Below are 22,970 nucleotides of genomic sequence, written 5' to 3'. Positions count from 1 at the left end.
ATGATGAGATTTTGCATTATTAAAGGGTTTTCATTAAATTTACCGTAAATTTGAGTACGGAAACTTGATATGAGTATGCAGAGGAACAAAAAATCGTCGCATTTCAAACAATTTGGCTCTCGAATTTATCACTAATTCGGATGATATTTCGGGCCCAAATGCCCGAATTTGAGAGAGTCTACTGTACATTTTTTTTTTTGAGAAAAAATATTGAAAACCGATTTTATTTTTGTAAAAACAATTCTTTTCTAATTGATGTACTTAATGAAAAAGAAAGTTAATTAAAATGGAGAAAACTTACACAGTATTCAGGTATAGAGACATTGTAGGTGACGCGAGTCATATTTTGTCATTAAATATTCCAAGATAAAGTTAAAAAAAAATAAGGAATGTCGATTTCTTGTAAAAAAAAAGGGTGGCAAAGCTTTGCGAAATGCTCGAACTCGTAACTTAGATGCTATACCTGTTCTTGACAAATTCTTCGATCGGAAATATTATTTATTCTTCAAATAATACCGTATCAAAGGCTATGTGAACGAAACGAATGTGCGAATGAATTAAGATCTGAGCGTTCAAAGGTGCCCTCTTAAATCTCCCTTAATTCCTGCTCACTTTTTTTTTATCCTAATTGCCAGGTAATTCTATTCATCAACTTTTCAAAGATCTATCCTACTCGTGTTCGTCCTTCAGAAATCTTTGTCTCTATTTCTATCAAAATCTCTCAATTTCTGCAATCTATCTCACAGCGTCCTATGCAGCAGAATTCCCTCTAAAAACTTACACTTCTACGCTTCTTTTCTATCTGGCAATTCCTAACCATAAAAGCAACTCTAATCTATAAAAGGCTGACCCCCATAATCATTTAAATTCAAATTTAGAATCTGCAACAACCGCAAAAGTACTTTCGCATAATTTACCTTTTACCGGTTCTCAACCGATTTGAACCGATTCATAAATCTCTCAAAAGATCTCCCAAAAAAGTTTTAAAAGTAATAGGATTGATTTGCAAATAAAAGAAAATTAACTACTTATTAAACACTTTATTTGTACTTAATTCAATATAATGGGTTACATTCAAGAATTGAAATTATTTATCTAAAGCAATTTAACCTCATTTTCACGTGTAGTAAGGAAGCGGGGCACCTTTGAAAGCAGGGAAACCTTTAAAATTGGAATTTTTCACCTATTTTAAAATAAAATTGAGCCTTATAGTGATATATTTTACTTACACAATTAGATTGAGAAGCTAAATTACATTATGATATGGCTCAGTTCCACTTAAACATAGGAAAAAAATACCAATTTCAAAGGTAACCCACTTTTAAAGGTAACCCACTTTCAAAGGTGCCCCACTTCCCCCTATGTTTAATCTTTAGCCTCGAAAAGCCCATCGAAACTCTTTACATTTAATTTACGTTTATACTATAAAAATCTACCTGGATAATTCCTGGGTTATATTGGAATGCAAAAAATCACTAAAAATTACTATTTTTATATAAAGGAGGAAGAATTTTTGAGTCGGCATAGATGGAAGAAAATTAAGATAAATCAAATAATAGATTCAGGCTGATTCTCGAGAACATTTATAGTCTGTAAAATTTGGCAGTAAGTGACTAGGTAAAAGAAATTTATCCACACGATCTCTGATCGATAAATCTAAGCCCTTAATGTGTGACAGTTTAGGATAAATCTACTGATGTCAAATTTTGAAGGCTAAATTTCTTGAGGATTAGCCTGAATAAAGGTTTTCCAAAGTTGTTAACCTTTTATGAATTCTTGAAGCAAGTAGTCCCAGTTAACCAAATGGCTTTTTGATGTGTAACTTTTTTTTATTAAAAATTACCATTGAGTAATTTCAAAAAATTACATCTGTATTCTTTAATGATTTCTGGTGTAATGAGCTTTTTGCATGTCCACTGTGTCGATCATCTTCAATGCTTTCAGATTCCTCTAATAGTCAAATGATCCAATTCGAACGCTCTTAGCTTGAATTTTTCCAAGAGAAGAGGCATTCTAAAATCTATTTCGAAGGCTAAAGAAAATACATTTTTACTCCTTTCTTCATCTGCGTGAACTAGTTCATAATAACCGATTTGTAACCGGTTCAGTTTTATAGGAAATTTCAAGACCGTTCCTACTAGCCCCAACAAGCCCTTATACGGGCTTCAGGCCTAAGACTTAGCTATCTGGCTTAACTCCTCTAATTCCTGATCAGGCACGATTTTTTAGAAAATTGTTGTTTAGGATTGGATTATAAGGGCAAATGATTCATTAGATTTTCAAAAATCAATAAAATTGCTCGTTATTTAGATTTTTGAGACCTCCGGGAACTGGGCTAAACCTCCAGTCTGAAGCCGGCATTAGACCTTGAAAAACCGTTATTAGGATTCATAGGCATTTTTTTTTATAAAAGAAATTTCCGACTAGCAAGCCTCAAAAAATGGTTTTGATGGGGAAAGGCAAGGGTGGGAAAAAATCAAGGTCGTGTTAGTGGTCTTAGCTTCAACTTTTGCGGGGATCCCTCGAAGGTCTCAAGTAGTTATCGCTAACTGTTTGGCCACTTGTATTGACGACAACTGAACAGATTAGGCGGAAAGATGGGCAGATGGACTGATTGGCACAGATCGGACAGACGGATATACAATGTGATAACAATTTTCGAAAAACGTCTGCAACGCAAAGATACGTTAAGAACAGTGGTCTACGCGGGATAAAAATTTTGGGTGGTAAAATAGTCCAGTAGGGGAATTCTGTAATTTTCGTGGCATTGTCACGCGTGAGTTCGAAACCTGACAATGCCATTCGAGCTTTTTTTTTGTCATAATCATATGAGTTCGAAAATGCAATTCATTGAATTTTTAATGAAATTCCTTTACTTGATGATTTTATGAAAATACAATACGTCTTGGTTGATTTGTTTAACAAAATTTATTGTCATTTGAATTGCCAGAAATCTCAAATATATGACTTCTGACAATGCCACGTGAGCTGAAATGGCAATCTCACGACTACAGAATCGCATTTTCGAAAAAGCTCTCCTAAAAGATTCGAACCCAATTTGTCATATGGCATTGCCAGAGCGTTACAGAATTTCCCTCCAGGGGTTATATACTGTTTCCTTTGTGAAATTCAAGAAATAATAATGCTGGTATCACATCTAAAGTAGAAATTAGGCCATTCCACAAGTCGGAAGCAAGTACAATGAAGCTCACGGTGGATACAATTCGAACACTTCTGACGACAAAAAATGTTTGTAACTAACGGGGTTCGAACCCGAGGCACTAGCATTATAGACCCACTAAATGTCTGTTTATAATTTTTAATTCTAATATTAATTTATATTATGTTGAAACACGAACTTTCTAGTCTATCTGTACGATCTGTGCATACAACAATTATGTTTTTTCCTAAATTTCTTCTTTATCTTTAATAATAATTAGTAATGTAAATACTTTGAATGGTTAATAGTATACTATGTAAATGTATATTCCTTGCAAATTTGCTACAGTCTCTGAGAAAAGTGACTGTAGTGTGCTAAGTAGCTTTAATGAGGCGGCTATCCCGCGTGTCAGTATTTTCTCTTTCATTTAAACTTAAACACACGATTTTCGAGTGCCCTGTTCTCTTACACATTGGACACTGTAGAAAGTAGACTTGGTATTATCGGAAAATTAACAGGGTGAAATTTCAAAGATTCTAGAAGGACTGTTATAATAGTGAGAGAATTAAAAATAGTAAGTTATTGCGTGCAATGGAACACCCTCTTTGCCATATGTAATAACAATCTTTAAGTTTACTATATATATAATCGTACCTATGCGTATATGTGTCGGTATGTAAAATGAGAATTCATATAGAAGAAACTCGCTGAAATTATATAGTGGTGGGGAAGCACAAAAAGTGGCAAACAGAGAACTTTTTAGAGTGTTGTATGAATGATGATTATTTAAATATAAATGAAAGAAATGGAGGGGAGGGAATAAATAAAAAAAGGAGGCTCACTCATATAAAACACACAGACTGGTTTACCTTGAACTTGGCCGTGAAAGAGAAACACCACACAACAGACACATTTACATTATTTAGTATTTGATCGCGCATTGATTCTTTTAGTATTACATCTCTTTCTCACCACTGTGGTTTACTTTTAAAATAACAGTTTGTATTAATAACCATTATCTTCTCAATCACTCTCGATCTCTTTCTCACACTCTGTTTATGTTATGCAGTATTAATTCGCAATATATTTAAAATTTGTGTCTTAATGTATTTATATTAAGCATTATATCAAAAATAGAAAAAAAAGAAGACGGTAAGACATGTGTTTGACTGGCTGAGAAGTAGTATGCACTATCTTTAGAATTCGTACAAAAAAAAGACGCAAATTGCGATTCTACTTTTTTATATCTAATTATACTATTGTTAACATAATCACTTGTAATCTTTAATCTCATTTAATTTACTACTCTTTGTTTTTTTTTATAGTCCGCTCATTGTTGGAAATTTGGATGCAAAGATGAACCACTTAATAGTTTCTTAAGAAAAGCCCATTACATTAAGTATATGAATAGGTTTTTATTGCTGTTAGGTGGCGTCATATCAGAATATTTGCATCTGGTAATACTATTTAAAAGCTTATACTCGCCCAAGCGTTCGAATTTGGAAGTCACTCTACTGTGTAATGCCTTTTCGCCGAAACGTAAATTACATAGTTTTTAACTGCATTCAAAATGTTGGGTTTAGCACCATAAAACGACATAATCGGAGAATTTTTGTATTTTATTTAAAAGAACTTTTATGCTAAAGGACTTATATACTTATATACATAATTCTTACAGACTTAGATCGGCATTTATAGATCTAAATGCTTTAAAGTTGTTTTGAAGATGATGAATTGGAAATAATACACAATTGAAACCCATATGTCAGACAGAAGAACTTGTAAAGTCACTGAGTTGACCGATTAACAGTTCAAATGTTTTTTTAAAAGTATTTTTAATTATGCAACACGAAAGAAATTGGGTGCCGTACGAACTAAAACTGTGAGTTGTTGAATGGTGCATTTGGTGCATTTAGTTATGAGTGATCAGCGGACCCAGAGAGAGATAGAAAAATAAGGGTCATCATCTGATATCAGGGGATTCCGGGATTATGTACATTTTCGGGAGCGAGAAAAACCGCACAAAATGGCATTACGGAAACTGAAAAGAAGAAATTTTTCTTCCGAAATTTTTTTCAGTTTTCATTCTTTGCTATTTTTGGATTAGAACATTTAGGAAACTGCGTAAATGCAGAGATAAATATTTTAGAGAAAGATTTCCCCTTTTCATTTTGAATAATCAGATATAATGTATGATTAGCTGGTGAAACCATTATTGTGGATAGGGGAAAGTGACCATGCTTGATACGATCCAAGCTTGATAATAACTATTTTTTTCTTGTGTTAATCAATAGTTGTGACTCTTCGCAATATATTTTAATAGCTGGTCCTAAGTCTCACACTTCCTGAAAAAATTAGGAACCTAGCTCTTTTTTCCTAGTTTCAGGAAGCAAAAATCAAAAATAGGTCCAAAACTGTAATTTCAATACATGATATTTCATAAGTTTTTTCTTAATTAATGTCGCTGTTCAGGAAAACTGCTATCATAGGCACATAGAGGGTTTATCAGTATTAATATTTATGTAAAAATATTTTTACTTGGGAACACTGTTTTTGTGGGTGGTGACAAATTCATAAATTCTACCTGTGTCCATCCTATATTTTAAAAACGGTCCATGAATGATAATTTAAAACCGGTAACTCTATCATTAGATGTGATTCTTTCATAATTACACCTTTTGTAATCCTCCAATTTTATCGACAATTGACATAACCTACAACCCTGTTGCCTGAATTTTAAGGTTGCAGAGTGACATTTTCTTGGACTCAAAGTGAAAAAATGGTTTTCGCTAGTGCCTTAATGTCATAAAAACATGGCTTAGAAATATTACATAAGAGTGATTTTAAAACTAATAACTAGTCTTACAAACGATTTAAGCAGATAGATTAGAGTTCCGTCTAAATATTGTTGTGCAATATTTTGTATCCGGTGAAATTTTTACAGTGAAAATGGGCCTCCGAATTGTCGAATCAATTATTATACAGGAAGGCCCCGGACCCAACTTCTATAAAAATCGCCACTGAATTTCCATTTTCTTCTTGAGGAAAATCTAAGGTTTTTCAGGAACTATTTGAGGTGGGATTATGAACCTAATAAGTTAGAGATTTTTTTATCATAGTGGAAGAATCGCTTCGGTTTGTGTGGTAATCAGAAAATAATCACAAACTTTGGAAATCATTTTACAGTATAAAGCATGGTCACTTTCCCCTACTTATCGGGAAAGTTTGATTATTTTAGCAAAGTCTTAATAGAAAAACGGTCGCAAGATAAGTATACTCACTGAAACGTTACTTTGTCGTAGGGCAATGTTCTACCTACAACGTATTGCCCTTATAAACCCTTATGTGCTGGGAACACTTACGACTTAAACCGAGAGACAGCTTAACGTAATTATAACCAAAATAATAATTTGACTAAATTCCTATAAGTTTCCCGTTAACTAGGCTTACTAGAATACTGATTTCAATATAAATAATCATTATTTTGATAATAATTACATTAAGCCACCTCTCGACTTAAGTCGCAAGTGTGTCCAGCATATTATATCTTTTGAAAATATACCGTAGACGCGAGTGACTGCACCCCTCTGGTTTTTGTAAACCTTTCATTAATTCCAGTAAGTTCGAATGAACACCTCTTCGACAGGGAACCCCTATTGACACTTTAGTCAAAATGTTGAAATTTATTTAATGTAATGTAATTTTTATTAATTTCCGTTTTTCGTTAAGGATAAGTATTCAAATTTCGAATTCCAAATGGTACAGGGTCAGGTGTCAATAAGTCTTGACACGAGTTTTTAAAGCGTCAATAGGTGTTCTTTTCATCCTATTTAATGTTAGTCTTTACTGATCGGACATATCGGATCGATGAAGATCATCCTTAAGTGCTAGAATAAAGAAAATCTTACGAAAAACAAAGATGCAAAGTCTTCCGCATCGGAGTGTAAAATCACCCACATTTAATCTACGGTAAAACCGGAATGACCTACTTCACCCTCCTTATTCACCAAGTATTATTTCTTCCTATTGTTACTTGTACTGATCGTTGACTAATCACCTGAAATCTCAGGGTTTCCATTTATATATATAAATTATATATTAGCACAATTTTTGGATTAAATTTTTCTTTAGTAGTTTTTTGAATGCGGAATTCATTACACTGACAAAAGGATGAGAAAAGTACTTCTAAGCTATGGGTAATACTTTGTGAGATATATTCTTTATTCGTTGTTGTACAAGCCATTCATTTACCCGAAAAAATGATGAGAGTTTATTCATACGCTTTATTGTACATAAAATCTCATAAGATTTAGTGGTACAGAAATAAATTTTAAATGAAACGTTTTGATTTACGATCATTGAGGAAGTTGAACTATACGTTATGTGTTATTAACTAGATTTGAATATTTATTCCTGCATACAAAATATAAATTAACTTACTATAAAAGTTCAATAAATTCACGGATTGAAACCGATCCAATAGTACTTATTAGCTTCGAATAAATGCAATTTTTTCTTAAAAATACCTTTGAGTTATAACTTAGCGATTTTCTTATTCGTAAGGTAAATAAGTAAAGTTTGCACAATCTCTATTCTTCTCTTTTCCCCTTCCTAAACATTATCTTTGAATAAATTTGAAGACGAATTCACTGTAGGTGTTTTTCTAATAATTTATAAGTTTAATATTTTTAATATGTTCATAAATATTCCTTAAAATTCTAATAGTCATGATACATTGAGAAAGATATATTGAATTTTTATGTGATTGTAAAGCGTTTTGTTTGTTTTTATAATTGTTTTCTCTTTAAGTATTTGAATAACACTAAAATGCAAAATTGTCGAAATTTCCTGTCACAGATATAAATTCTGTCGAAGAAACTCTTTATATCATTTTACTTTTATTGCTTTTATTTGCAACAACAAAAGCCTGTAATAAAGAGGTGTGACCAAAGTATAAAATAAAAAAATACAGCCGGTTGAACAAGACTGAATCATTCGAGATGATAGATATAAAAAAAAACAGCGAGATCACGGAATACAATAGACAAAATAGCGTCTCTCAATATTGGTATTCTAAAACTAATTCAATTTTACTGGTTGTGAATTCTTTTTCATTTTTCTCAATAAATACTGAGGTACTCTATATACAAAAGTGCAAAAAATAATACTACGTACGTATAGGTTTGAAACTAAATGTATTGCTCGAACTCATAGAGCAGCAGTATATGTATGTCATCCATAGATCCTGGATTTTATTTTGAATCCTTACAAATCAAGTTATTTTTCTGAAATATTGCACGAAATAACAAAACGTTATCTTGTGCAATGCTTTGTACACTTTCATTATAAGATTTATAAGCCAAACGGTTAGAGATAACGACTTTAGATCTTCGAGATCCTTCTTTTCACCTTTTCTTCTCTTCCAAAGCCTTGTTTTGGTTTAGATTAGATTAATTCAAAAGCAGATTCAACGAACTTTCGGATGTTCTCGGGATTTGTGGACACTTCGTTAATAGACGCCATGAAACATTATTTTATTCTTAGAACCCTTAGAACGATCTTTAATTAAGCTTTATTGCACGGAAATATCATCTGATTCGGATACACTTGGATTTATATGAACGGCCTTTGAATATCAAGCAAAAGTAATTTAGTTCCAATCAAATTTGAACCGATAAGTGGAAAACAAATTTGTATTCTTGGAAATTCATCTAATTTTATTTTTAATTTCATGGATTTCCTTATTTTTAAATCTATTTGATTATTCTATTTAAATGTCATTAAGAAACCATAATTATGCAAATTCGTATATTTTACTGCTTCAATTCCACAGAGAGAGCAGTATATACAATTCCTCGGTTTCCCCCGGTTTTTTCACCCCCCAAAATTTCTATCTCAATATATTCATCGGTTGCATCGATCGTTGTCGTATCTGCATTTCTTTAATGTCAGCATTTATCGTAAAACATGACGTCTGTATCGTTGCATACGCCAATTGCAGATACAAAATAAATACAGATACGACAACGGTTAATGCAACCTGAAACTAAATTCTTAAATGTGGAGATATCATCTCCACGTTTCAGAAGATATTTGAGAAATGATATCATGCTATTTGTCTGTTTATCTAGAGGCCAAACTGTTAGAAATAGAAATTTGGGACCTTCGGGGGACCCCCCACCCCATAAGTCGATCCTCGGAATACTAACATGCCTCACATTTTCCCACAGACCCTCCCCTTACCCACTAAAACCATGTTTTATAAGATTCCTCGAAAACACGTCATGCAATCTTTAATGGTTTTTCAAGATCAGAGGTTAAAAAGGCTCTAGAGAGCGCATTTATTAACCGAATGGTATCATGTTTGAGCTCATTGGAAAGGTCTTCAAATTTCCGACAAAACTGAAACGATTCCAATCGGCTATGAACCGATAGTGAGCTACAGTAGAGTTCCTCAAATTTGAACATTTGGGGGTATAGATAACATTTTTCACTCCTCAAATTTGAATAATATTTTCAAAAACGTAACGGAATTCATGTAAAATTCACTTTTCCTAAATTAAGGAAAATAACTTTAGTGAATTTTATCAATTGAATTTTTTGTTAAATAAGTGGAATTTGTTGAGGAAATTCAGGAAATTAATATAATTCGACAATATTAGGAAAACACCACAGAAAAATAGTTCTAATTCAGAGTTCATGCAAAATTTCTTTTACATAACCTCATAATTTACATTTTGAATGCAACCGTGTCGTTCAAATTTGAGGATATCAATTGTAGTTTAATTATATTACTCCTAATGTATTTTTCGCAATGTTTTGAGTGATTTATAAATCGGTTCAAATCCGTTAAGCACCGGTTAATAATAAATGATGCGAAATTATTTTTGAGGTAAGCATCTAAGCCACGAGTTCGAGTACTTCGCAAAGTCGGGGATGCTTTGCTACCCTTTTTATCCCATCAAAACTGTGCTGAATTTAAAATAAATTATTTCAAAAGTCCGGTGAACACGGTAAACCTAAAAATTAATAGACAGAGTGAGAATAACTTTCAGAAATTATTTAATTCCTTAACACCAGACAAGTATAAACATTCCAAAATCAAGTTATGAGTATAATAACGATAATAACGAAGTCATTGGCTGAAGGGGCTGAAGCATTCTGCTAAGCTGAGACGCCTCTTCATCCTTTTTAATTCAGAGTTTAAATCTATTATTTTCATGCATTTCAGATAGATTTTGAGGTGATTTTTTCAGAATTCTTTCAAATCAATTGTGACACGATAAGCAAAAAAAAATAATGATACTTGAATTCGTATGTATCTGTCTCATTGGCTTTTTCGCTAAATCAAATTTATTTATCCAAAAAAAATTAAAACAAAACCAAGTATTGAATTCAATAGTTCGAGCATTCCACGAAATGTTTCTCACTTTGCCATCTATTTTGCATTTATATTCTTTTTCTTTGATGTCGGTAATCTAGGTGAAGAATGATGATGAATTACTAGAAGTTAATAAATATAGTATATATGTAAGAGGTAGTGTAATGTATGAGAGTAGAGAGAGAGAGTAGAGAGAGTATGAGAGTGAGAGACTAAATTATAAAGGAAGAAGAAGAAGAATAAGGAGAAAAGGAGTCAGAGTTAAGCAGTGAACGCGGACGTGTGAACATCTAAACGTGGTAAGTGAACAAGTGTGCTATCGTATAAATCTTATATGGGGGCTCAACCAGCCAAAGTGCGCGTAAAGAGAAAAACGTGGAAAAACTAATATTTAGTGATATTTAGAGAGACAAAAAGACGCCATTTTCATAAATGGAAAGCGAATTAAGAAAATTTAAAAAAGATTTTTTGAAGAAACTGTGTGATAAAAAAGGAATTGATTCTACGGGGAAAAAGTGCGAATTAATTGAGAAACTGTTAAACTTTAGTGGAAGTTCAGGGAGTTTCGAGGGTTTCGAGGAAGAATTGCAAGAAACGGTGATTGCATCATCTTCGACGCCATTAAAAAAGACAAACGAGAACGCGACAAACGAGAACGAGACAAACGAGAACGAGACACACGAGAACGAGACACACGAAAACGAGGCACACGAGAACGGGACAGAGAAAACCAAGATGGCGAATTCAGAGCAAAACGTGGCAAAGACGCGAAAATTCACTTTCGCGGATATCGAGGATTCATTTGAGAAATTTTCCGGAGAAGGAGACTCTAAAGACGTGTACGAGTGGGTAGAAGATTTTGAGCAAACGGCAGACAGTCTTGATTTGAATGAATTGGAGAAATTCATTTTCGGACGACGATTCCTGATCAAAACCGCGAGAGATTTTGTGAAAGGCTCTGTGGGACTCAATTCATGGGAGAAGTTAAAAGAGGCTTTACAGGAGGAGTTTCAGTCGAAGCTCACAAGCGCAGAAGTCCATAAAATGCTACAAAGACGCAAGAAGAAAGAGACCGAGACTTTTCGTCAATATGTGTACGCCATGAACGAGATCGCTAAGAAAGCTCCGAAGAAGACACCTGTTGAAGAAGAATCCGTGTGCTCCTACATTGTGGATGGCATTGGAGATAACCCACAAACGAAAATGAATTTGTACGGAGCAAAAACCATCAGTGATTTGAAGGAGCGACTCAATCAGTATGAAAGAATGAGACAGCAAATGACTTCCAATGTCAAAAAGCATGGTGAAAAAAGTGAGGAGAAAAATGGCGGAAAAAGTGGTGAAAAATTCAGTGGTGCAAGTGGCAAAGAGAAACCTACGAGGCAAGAGAAAAAGACGGGAAGTAGTGACGAGATACGGTGTTATAACTGTGGAAAACCAGGACATTATGCTGGGGACTGTGAAACGAAAGGAAGAGGCCCGAAATGTTTCAATTGTAACGAATATGGTCATCTTTCACGCCAGTGTAAAGCGCCCAAGGAGACCAAAGAGAAAGAGAGAAATGAGGGGAAAGAGGGGAAGGCAGGAGAACGCGCGCAAATTGGTGAAGCGAAATTAGCTGCGACAGCACTTCCAATGGTGAATGTGATCGTGGAATCAGAGGTGAATTCAAACTCTTTGTTTGACAGTGGCTGTAACCTCAATTTGCTGAGAGAAGATTTTCACAAGAAAATTGGATCACCAACAGTGGAAAATTCTAAGATGTTCTTTATTGGCTTTGGAGGAATACGTGTAGAGTCCAAGGGAACCGTGAAAATTTCAGTTTGTGTCGAAGGAGTTCAGTGTGATAGAGTGGAATTTCATGTTGTTCCTGAAGATTCCATGCCCCATGAGATGTTGCTAGGAATGGCAATTTTAGGATTTATCAACGTGGAATTTGCCGAAGGAGGATTAAAAATCAGCGCCGTGAAACCAAGAGAATCCAAACCGATCGAGTCCGTGAACGAGAACAGTGACAGTACAGTGTCTGAAATGATGAACATTTTGGTGGAATGCGAGAACGAGTTGGATGTTCCAGAGAAGTATGCTGAGGAAATACGTGAATTAGTTGAAAATTATACGCCAAATTCAAGTGCAAAATGTAACGTGGAAGCCAAAATTGTTTTGACAGATGAGGCCCCGATTGCTTGCAATCCACGACGATTCTCAGAGTGTGAACAACAGTTGATCGATAAACAAGTGGACGAATGGCTCGAAAGCAACAAAATAAGGTACAGTACAAGTGAATTTGCTAGTCCTGTTACTATTGCCCCAAAGAAGGATAAATCCAAGAGAATTTGTATCGATTTTCGTCCGATAAATAAGAAGATAGTCCGTGATAAATTCCCAATGAGAAATGCCGAGGATCAAATTGATAGATTGAAGAATGCAAAGTTTTATACGACGTTAGATTTGAAAAATTCATATCTTCACGTGCCAATCGCAGAGGAATCCAAGAAGTATACAAGTTTTGTGACACATTCCGGACAATTTGAGTTCAATTACCTACCATACGGATTGTGTGTGAGTGCATCAGTGTTCAGCCGATTTATTGCTGATGTTTACCGCGATTTACTGAGGAAGAGAACCATTCTTGTGTACGTAGACGATATTATTATTCCGGGAGAGACTGAGGAAGATTGTCTTGAGAAATTACGAGAAGTCCTTGAAGTAAGCGCTGCCAATAATGTGAATTTTAATTGGAAAAAGTGTCATTTTCTTCAGAAAAGGGTTGAATATCTGGGTTATGTGATTGAAGACGGACGTGTTACGATTTCTCCTGATAAAGTGAAAGCCGTGATGAATTATCCACCACCAAAAGATGAGAAAGAACTTCAAAGATTTCTGGGACTTGCTGGATATTTTCGAAAATTCATTGAGAATTATGCAGTGATTGCGAGACCATTGACAGATTTGTTGTGTGCGAAGAATACCTTTGTGTTTGAGGAACCCCAGAGAAAGTGTTTTGAGACCCTAAAGAGGATGCTAGGAGAATCACCTGTGCTTATGATTTACGATCCTAACGCGGAGACAGAAGTACATACAGATGCGTGCGAGATTGGATACGGAGGAGTTTTACTTCAACGAGGAGAGGACGATAAGTTTCATCCAGTGTATTACATGAGTAAGAAGACCACCGATTCCGAGAAGAAGTATTCCTCATATTTACTTGAAGCTCTTGCAGTAGTTAGTGCAGTTCGTAAATTTCGTGTTTATTTGGTGGGAAAGCATTTTAAAATCGTTACCGATTGTGCAGCTTATGAGAAGACGTTGAAGAATAAAACCGGAAAAAAGTTGATTTCACGTGTAACACAATGGGTTTTAGAGTTAGAAGAGTATGATTACGAGGTCGAGCATCGTTCGGCAACACAGCTGAGACACGCTGACGCTTTAAGCCGTGCACCCGTGATGATAGCTTATGCGGATCCGTTGACTGAAGCAATTAAAAATGCGCAAAAACGAGATGAGAGAACTCACGTGATATCCGAAATTTTGAAAACCCGAACATACGAAGATTATTGTATGAAAGATGATCTCCTGATGAAAGTGATTGATGGACGAGATGTATTAGTGGTACCTGCAGATATGCAGAACGAAATTATCAAACGTGCGCACGAGAACGGGCATTTTGGTGTTCAAAAATTGGAATCCATCATCAAAAGAGATTACTACATACCTGAGTTGAAAGAAAAAATTAAGAGACACGTGGAATGCTGTGTGAAGTGTATCTTAGCCGAGAGGAAGCGTGGTAAAGTGGATGGGAAATTGATCCCAATCGCGAAAGGAGACATTCCTTTTGATACCTACCACATCGACCATTTGGGACCGTTGGATGCCACCGAGAAGATGTACAAGTATTTATTTGTGGTCATAGATGGTTTTACAAAATTTGTGTGGATTTACCCGACGAAGACAACAAACGCGAATGAGGTGATTTCTAAGATGACGCTCCAAAGTGATTTTTTTGGAAACCCCAGGCGAATTATCAGTGACAGAGGAGGTGCTTTTATAAGCAAAGATTTTAAGGAGTACTGTGATGAGCAACATATCGAGCATGTGACAATTACAACAGGAGTTCCACGAGAAAACGGACAAGTAGAAAGAGTGAATCAAGTGATTATCGCTATGCTGACGAAGATGTGTATCGAGGACAAGAGGAAATGGTACAAACACGTCGCATCGATTCAGAAGTTCATAAACTCAAACATGCATACGAGTACAGGATTCAGTCCATTTGAAGCTATGTTTGGAGTACAAATGCGGCACGAGAATGATCTACGTTTAGGAGAATTGCTTGAAGAGATCCGAGCTCATCAGATGAACGAGCAACGACGTGAAATTCGAGAGAAAGCCAGAGAAAACATCATGAAGTCCCAAGAGACCCAACGACGATCTTACAATTTACGAGCACGAGACCCTCCGACGTTCAAAGAAGGTGACTTAGTTGCGATAAAACGTACGCAATTCTTACCTGGAAAAAAATACGCGAGTGAATTTTTGGGACCTTACAAGATCACGAAAGTGAGACCCAACCAACGTTTTGACGTGACAAAAATCAGTGGCGAAGGACCAAACGTGACGACAACAGCAGTGTCACATGTGAAGAGGTACGAGTCGAGGCCGACTTGAAGTAAGATGGCCGAGTGTAAGAGGTAGTGTAATGTATGAGAGTAGAGAGAGAGAGTAGAGAGAGTATGAGAGTGAGAGACTAAATTATAAAGGAAGAAGAAGAAGAATAAGGAGAAAAGGAGTCAGAGTTAAGCAGTGAACGCGGACGAGTGAACATCTAAACGTGGTAAGTGAACAAGTGTGCTATCGTATAAATCTTATATATACAATGTGTTGAGTATTGTAAAAAGAACTCATGCTGTGTCGAAATATATCCGGATGCTTCTTAAGTTCCGTGAAAAATTTGTTATGTTACAACAAACTATGAAAAATTGCTCTTTACTGAGTAATGCGTTGTATATAAAAGAAAAATCTTCTCTGGCTTTTCATTTATTTTTATTGAGTAAAAATAAGTGTGAGTGAAAATGTTGCAATTTTCTGACCCATGCATTGACGTCTTTTAATTTTTATTTACAACATAATAGTCAAGATTATTCAACATGATTGCAACTCAGGCGCAAGCATATCATCCTGAATTGTTTTATAAGAAATTTAAACCGTAATTGATATATTGATATACGTTTTTTTATTTAAATGATAGCAACAGTGAAGTATTGAAAATGTTATTAATGATTTTTTTTCTGGATAAAACTGATGTCAAATGTCTAATGTCTATTGCAACAACTGGTGACTACGTCAAGGCCGTAAGTGGTATATTGTGGAGGCTCGTCTTGTGATATACTTTTATCGAAAAGATAATTGTCCAGATTAATGATAGGAGGGAGGTATATCAATAACAGCTACCAGTACGAAAAAAAATGAAAAATATCCCAATGTTTTGCTTCACTAACTCTCTGTATTGTTGAATAGTGATCGTGAAATCGAAAAGGTTTAAATTACAAAATTTACCGGCTGAAGAAATAAAAATTTGAGGGAAAGAAAAAAGTTAATGACAAAAAAAATTTAAAAAAAAAACATGATGAGACAACCTTGAAAGATTCAATGAATCTTTCTCACTTACATTATGTTTTGTCTCTTTACTTTACTCTTTTTTTCTCTGTACCATTTTCAACTAAACATTATCCAAATGTCTCTGTTTGCCAAAAATAGCTCTAGGAACAAAAAAGAACGTGCTTTCGAGATGGAAGTATATAATATAAGACATAAGATTGTTTATTTTGTCTAATACGCTGTAAAGAAAAAAAAAATCTCTAGCAAAGTCTCTCCTTTTCCTCTCTTTTTGTCTCGGAATTTGTGTACTTTGCGAATAAATCCCACCAAAAACAAGTGGCTTATTAAGTAAATTAACAATTCCAAATCATGTACAATTATATTATATATTAACACATCATACACGATTTTATGTCTGCATTTGTTTGTTTCTTTTTTGGGGACGTCACAAAACTGTTAAAAGACATACACAAGATTGTGCTCCTTTTTCCTTAAAATGCAAAATTCATCATATGTTGGTACAACTTTGAGAATATAAAGGAGGAGAGGCGTCAAAATTTCGTCTCGTGCTTCTTCTTTTGGTTATGTATTATTTCTTGGGCTATTAAGACAAATTGACTGAAATTGCTCCTATTTTTCATTGTCAAAAAAAGAGACTCAAATTCAAGGTCTCTGACGAGTTATTCAATATATATTGTAGAGAAGGGCAGGGTAGTTTAACACATAAACTTGGATGATAAATAGAAGTAAGACTGTCAACATCCTACAAATAATTCAACGGTAGAGAATGTAGGGCAGTTTCACGCAGCTGAACTTTCTTTCAGGACTCATTTGCTAAACAAATATGAACCATATTCAAACGAACTACATATCTTCCGTTCGTTTCTTTTGAATATTGACTATCTCAAAATAAACAGAACAAATAACTGAAGCGCCTTAAATCTTGCCCGGACTCACGGAGTCTTGAATTTTCCCTTAAGACCGGCGCAAACTACCAATAAGCACTGGTGGTGGTCTTCAATGCGAGCTTGGGTAGGACGGTAGGAACCGTCATGGTTTAAATATAACAGGCATTGCCAGAGTGAGGTTGTAGAGAAAGACCCTAGCAATTAGTTGCCCATTTGTTCTCACTGCCACTCACTTTTACATATGTCAACTCCTTGTCTGAACAACTCAAGCATCCCATCGCCTGCAAATCAATCCGAACTCCCTGACTCTGTCCAGTCTTCTTCCCAGTCTCACTGAACATCTTCAGCTCACCCACAAACCATATTCGATCGGACTGATTGAGGCGCACTGTGAAGTTTCCAAAATCATGATCAGCCACCAGAGAAATCTCCGTTGGCGTCTTAAAAACTCCCGAACTCATGCGTACTGTTATTTGATAGTCATACCTAACGATTAACAATAAATATAAAAAAAAAAAACTTTTAAAAAAGCACCTTTTATTTAATGAGAAATATTGATTGAGAAATGTAGATGAAAATGGGTAGAATCATTGAAACACTTTGGACTAGGGTAAGTGTGCCAAATTCCGGCCAGCTTGCAACTTCGCCCACATTTTTTGTTCCTCGAATTTCCATGAACTTTTAGATTTTACGTACTCTAGAGATTATACAATGCAAAAGAATAACAAAAAATTGAGCTTCGGCAAACGAGATGACGTGAAAAAGATATTGGAAGAATTCCCGAAGGGCAAGGAACTATGAGAATGACAGTGGCCGAAATAGGGCACCAAAGCTATGTCTATATTTTTATTCATTTTAAAATGTATTAAGAATGATTTTAGAGTAAATAAAGACGGTAAACTCTTTACAAGGTTCCAAGCAACACTCTTGCAAAAGAAAGAATAAAAAAATCAATTTGTATTTAAAATATTACAGTTCAAACTTGAGACTTTGACGCTTGCATGCAACTATGCCGAAATTTGGCACACTTACCCTAATTAGTTTTTTTTTATTCCTACAATCTCTTAGGAATTTTTTTAGGAAAACATTTTTTTTTTAAATTTTTTGTTGCATGGCCACGGGGTAACTCATTCCCATTTTTTCTGACAAGGGTTTCTGGTTTCTCGGATTTCGCGATACAGAAAGTGAGTTTCTCGAGTTTCGCTATGCAGAAATTGGGTTTCTCGAGTTTCGCGATGCAATTCTTGGGTTTCTCGGGTTTCGCTATGCAATTCTTGGGTTTCTCGGGTTTCGCATTGCAATGCTTGGGTTTCTCGGGTTTCGCGATGCAGACATTGGGTTTCTCGGATTTCGCGATGCAAAAAGTGTGTTTCTCGGGTTTTGCGATGCAAAAAGTGGGTTTCTCGGGTTTCGCGAAGCGTTTCTCGGACAATTGACGAGGGTTTCTCAATAAGAGTTGGGGTAACTCATTCCCATTTTTTCTGACAAGGGTTTCTGGTTTCTCGGGTTTCGCTATACAGAAATTGCGTTTCTCCGGTTTCGCGATGCAGAAATTGGGTTTCTCGGGTTTCACAATGCAATTCTTGGGTTTCTCGGGTTTCGCGATGCAAAAAGTGGGTTTCTTGGGATTCGCGAAACGTTTCTCGAACAATTGACGTTACCCCTTGTACATGTCCCATGAAGATATGTGAAACTACTCTTCACAAGTAATGTCGAACTTAAAAGAAAATTGCTGGTTTTAGTGGACATGACACTCAGGGCTACAATATGAGTATGTAACTACCCCGTCCTCCCCTATCTAATACAAATAGTTTTCGCATTTTTTTTCTTTTTCTCCATGGGAGATTCAAATCCTATCGATTTCCATTTAATTGTACGAATAGTGAGTGTAAAAAAACAATTTTTTTCAAGCAGGTAATTAATTATCAATAGTTATAAGGTGGATTATTCTCACAAATATAACGATACTAAATTGAAAATTTACTATAAAAAGAAATAATCTGCAAGACTGTAATTAAAAAGGTTACAATTGAAGTGTTGTCAGCAAGTAAAAATATTGATTTATGAATTTTCCATGTAAGGAGAATAAAAAATCAAGAAAGAAAAAGTGAGAGAGACATATGCTAATAAGAATTATATAATGATTTATAAATTTACATATTTGTGTATGATCCTTAATGGCTCAATATTACGCAATCCGATAGTTGATGCTGTAACGTTTTGTTTTGAAAAGAATCGTGTAAGAAAAGAAATACATAATTTATACACAAGTTAAACGAATTACTTTGTTACCTCCTTTCTTCTGTTCTATTAAAATCACTTAGACTCACAATGATCTAACTAAATTGCTACAATGGGAAAAACACATTGTCGTGCGACCATTTAATTATTTCTGACCACAATATGAATAACATTAATTTTTTTTTTATTCTTCTTTAATTAATTTCTTGTTTTATTTTTTTCTAATTTGTCTTCAAGGTTTCTATGATGGCGGAGGAAAATGGAGCTAGAATTAAACAAGAAGTCGATACAAATTCATGCTGTAGTCCATCTCCATCATCGGGAAACAATGCACACGGTGTCAACTTCAGAACATCTCCAAATTCAACTGTAAGTGCATTTATTTGCAAATATTAAGTAGATTAGGGATCATTTAAGATTTACAGCGAGTCTGTAATGAATTATGACGAAAATTCAGCGAATTACCATTAACACACAAAAAAGAAAAGACTGTTTTTTTTAAGTCTGTATCAAAATCATTAAGCACGCTTAAAAATATTCTTTAAAAGAATAATTTATTTGATTTTGTTTAGAAAAACAACAGTACCGAGGTAATTTTGAAAGAAGAACTCCTACTTTCTATTTACAAATGATTATATTTTGTTAGTGGAGGAAGTTTCTGTGGCAAACGGGCTGACATAATACAATTAATCAATAAAATTTCTCGTAATTACAGTTTAAATAAGTGTTACGGTGCTATCACACTAGGATTTTTCACATTTTAATTTTAAATTCAATTGAGCCAATTGAGCATTAAGATTTCTAGAATTTTACTGGAAAATTCTCACAGCCAGGACACATTTTGCAAGAAATTTGCTCAATTTTAAATATTGTCGCGAGATTTTTAATTGTGAATTTTGGCTTTGGAGGAACTTAATAAATTACTCACAATACTTAAGCTTCACTTCATGCAAGTTTATCACTAAAACATTGTACTTATCTTATTTTTTGGCCACATTTTAAATTTATTTACGAGTAAATAAATTTAAAATTTTAAATTTATTTACGAGTAAATAAATTTAATAAGAATAATTTTCTTCAAAAGACTACTTATTTATTTGCAATAAAATTGAATTATTGAGCAATTTTAACATTTTAATTTGCTGAATTCAAATTTATTTGAGCAACCACATTTATGCTATTTTAACATATTTAAATAGGTTGTTCTGGACCAAGTATTAGTTTTTATTAATAAATAAGTGAAGATCTATCAATTCAATTGGTTTTTAGTGGAAAATAAATAAAAATTAAAATTGATATCAAATCAAATTAATTGAAAATGGAAAATTAAATTGAATTTACAAATTGAAAATATCCTAGTGTGATAGCACGGTTAGACTCGTTACACTGTATCTGATCTAGGCACTTTAAATATCAAAAAAAGAATATAATAACAAAGTAAAATTCGCAGAGTGCTCGATTTCATGGATTTGTTGAGCAATTCGAGCAATATCATAGTTTTACTAATTATAGTGATTTATAAATCTCTTAAAATCTCTCCCAACATCGAATAAGGGTAACATAAATTGAATTTTCAATAAAAATTAATGACCAATAATTTGACCGTTAAAAGTATTAGGATCAAAAATGTTAGGATCAGTGTCTTTGGCTTTGAATATTTCAATATGAAGATTTAACCGGAGAAAGGTGTCTAAGGACAAAATATTCAGCTTGGACTACCTCCAAAACCTATTAGAAAATCATTGGAATAGTTTTGGCCAATTTTGAGGAAAGTTAGGAAAACCTCATTTTAGACTATTTTAGGGTAATACTAAACGAATTAAAAGGGGATAGGGAAAAAATTAACCATATGCGCCAAAAATCAAATTTCCTGGCCAGTGAACTTCCAGTGAAAAAACGGAAGGAGATATAAACATGCGGTTTTCGGCAATCGTTAAATTTCGATATGTGGCTAGAAGTTGGTGATGTCAGATGCATCCTCAGCCCTTTCCGCCATTTTGGAATACCCCAAGATTTTGTTTTCCCAATAATTCAGCCCCATATGGCATCGATCTCAAATTTTAGTATGTTATTAGGTCTAACAACTTTAGGTTAAAAAAAACTAAAGCTCTCTGGTTCCCCTTATCCGATCTATAAGAGGTCGAAAATCTAATTTTAAAATGGCAACATTTTTAACACCCCGATTTCATTGTGATATAATCGAAGGTCCGATTACTCGAAAAATCAATTTTCAAAAAATCGATGTCGAATATTTCGAAAACTGGATGATGCTTTTCTATGAAATTTTAATATGTTTTTTTATTGGTTTTTTTATCCCTGAAGATGATTGGAATTGTTCGAATCAAAACCACTCGATAAATTTTTAAGGAATAGGGGAGACTGGGGCAAAAAGTCACAAATCGAAATTCAAAATTCAATATCTTCTCAAGGTAAAAAAGATAGCGGCTCAAATTTTTTTCTATAGACAGCCTCCATAGACCTTCTTCAATGTCGTAAGTTTCTTAGAATTCGAACAAGAAATTTAGAAAATAAAAAATATCGAAGTTTTTAGACCTATTTTTGAAATATTTTCCTTGCATAAGATAACAATTTTTACCTACTTATTTTCCAAGATTGATGCACTGGTGAATATTTTCTAAATAATTTGGATTTCTTGAATACGAATCCGCTATCTTTTTTAGAATTTCACAAAAGTTCTTTTCTCCAGAAATCCTTTTTATTAAAAATGGCCACTTGGGGTAAAAAGTAACCAAAGGTATAGAGCAAAAAGTAACAAAAAAGCGAAGCAATTTCTGATGTCTCACGGCGAAAAGAAACGTCATTATCATGTCTCGCCGCTTGTTGTTTGCATTGGTAAAACGATTTGCAGTCTTTTGTGTGTTTTTTTTTCTAAAATAGCTTGAAAAGCGCTTTTCTCGTTTTCTCACTTTTCTCGTAGAGACGGTGTTTTACAAAGGTGTAGATGAATAAATTTTCTATGAAAATATGTCCTCTAGGTACATATTTTTTCAAATTTACAGAAGCCTGTAATGAAGCGAATCAAAATATGATAATACCCAATGTCTGGTGCTATTTGCCCCAACATTTTTGAGAATAGTCACAAAATTACCTTTTAGAAATTGGCTCGATAAACGTATTTCTTTACAAAATAGAGGAAATTTACTTTCACAAAGTTGTAGAGCGGTAAATTTCATATAAAACTGCGATAATTAGAAATTTTTGAAACGTTCGAGTAGCTTGTAAAAAAAAATATCCGTTTTGTGACTTTTTGCCCCAGTCTTCCCTACTGTTTTCTGTATCATTATTGTGTCACTAAATCAAACATTTCTGTGGAGAATAAAGTTAAGTTGGTAATTATCTTGAAAATAATTTTTGAGGATTATAATGAGATTATGAAGGGAAACTAAGATAATTTTTGGGTTGTCATAGTCAGCTTATCCTTCAAAGATCGGAAGTCATGATTCTTCAAAGTCTATCTGATATCAGAGGAATAGCTAAGAGGCTATAATTTAGTCTGAGACAGATTGTTGATAAGTATATATGAATTTTTAAATTTTAAAAAATACAATTTAAATGTATTCAACTAGTGAAATATTTTAGATAAAGAAAATTAAGAATTTGTGAAACCGTCTTGACATGATTTGAAGTAATTTCTTATCCATCAATTTAACGTTTTTTACTG

The 22,970-nt window shown here is 34.1% G+C and overlaps 1 protein-coding gene across 2 annotated transcripts in view; it reads left to right on the top strand.

Moving 5' to 3' along the window:
- Positions 1 to 22,970, top strand: part of LOC129798961 (steroid hormone receptor ERR1) — a 48,265-nt gene that overhangs the window by 11,117 nt on the left and 14,178 nt on the right. For both annotated transcript variants that reach the window (XM_055842507.1, XM_055842506.1), the window contains exon 2: positions 19,526 to 19,657. In XM_055842507.1, the coding sequence (XP_055698482.1) occupies positions 19,532 to 19,657 (126 nt within the window). In that variant the 5' untranslated portion in view covers positions 19,526 to 19,531. The remainder of the gene's footprint in view (positions 1 to 19,525; positions 19,658 to 22,970) is intronic.

The sequence above is a fragment of the Phlebotomus papatasi genome, chromosome 1, assembly GCF_024763615.1.
Source record: "Phlebotomus papatasi isolate M1 chromosome 1, Ppap_2.1, whole genome shotgun sequence".
NCBI lineage: Eukaryota > Metazoa > Arthropoda > Insecta > Diptera > Psychodidae > Phlebotomus > Phlebotomus papatasi.
The sequence above is the reverse complement of the archived record's forward strand: the minus strand, read 5'-3'. Positions and strand labels throughout refer to the sequence as shown.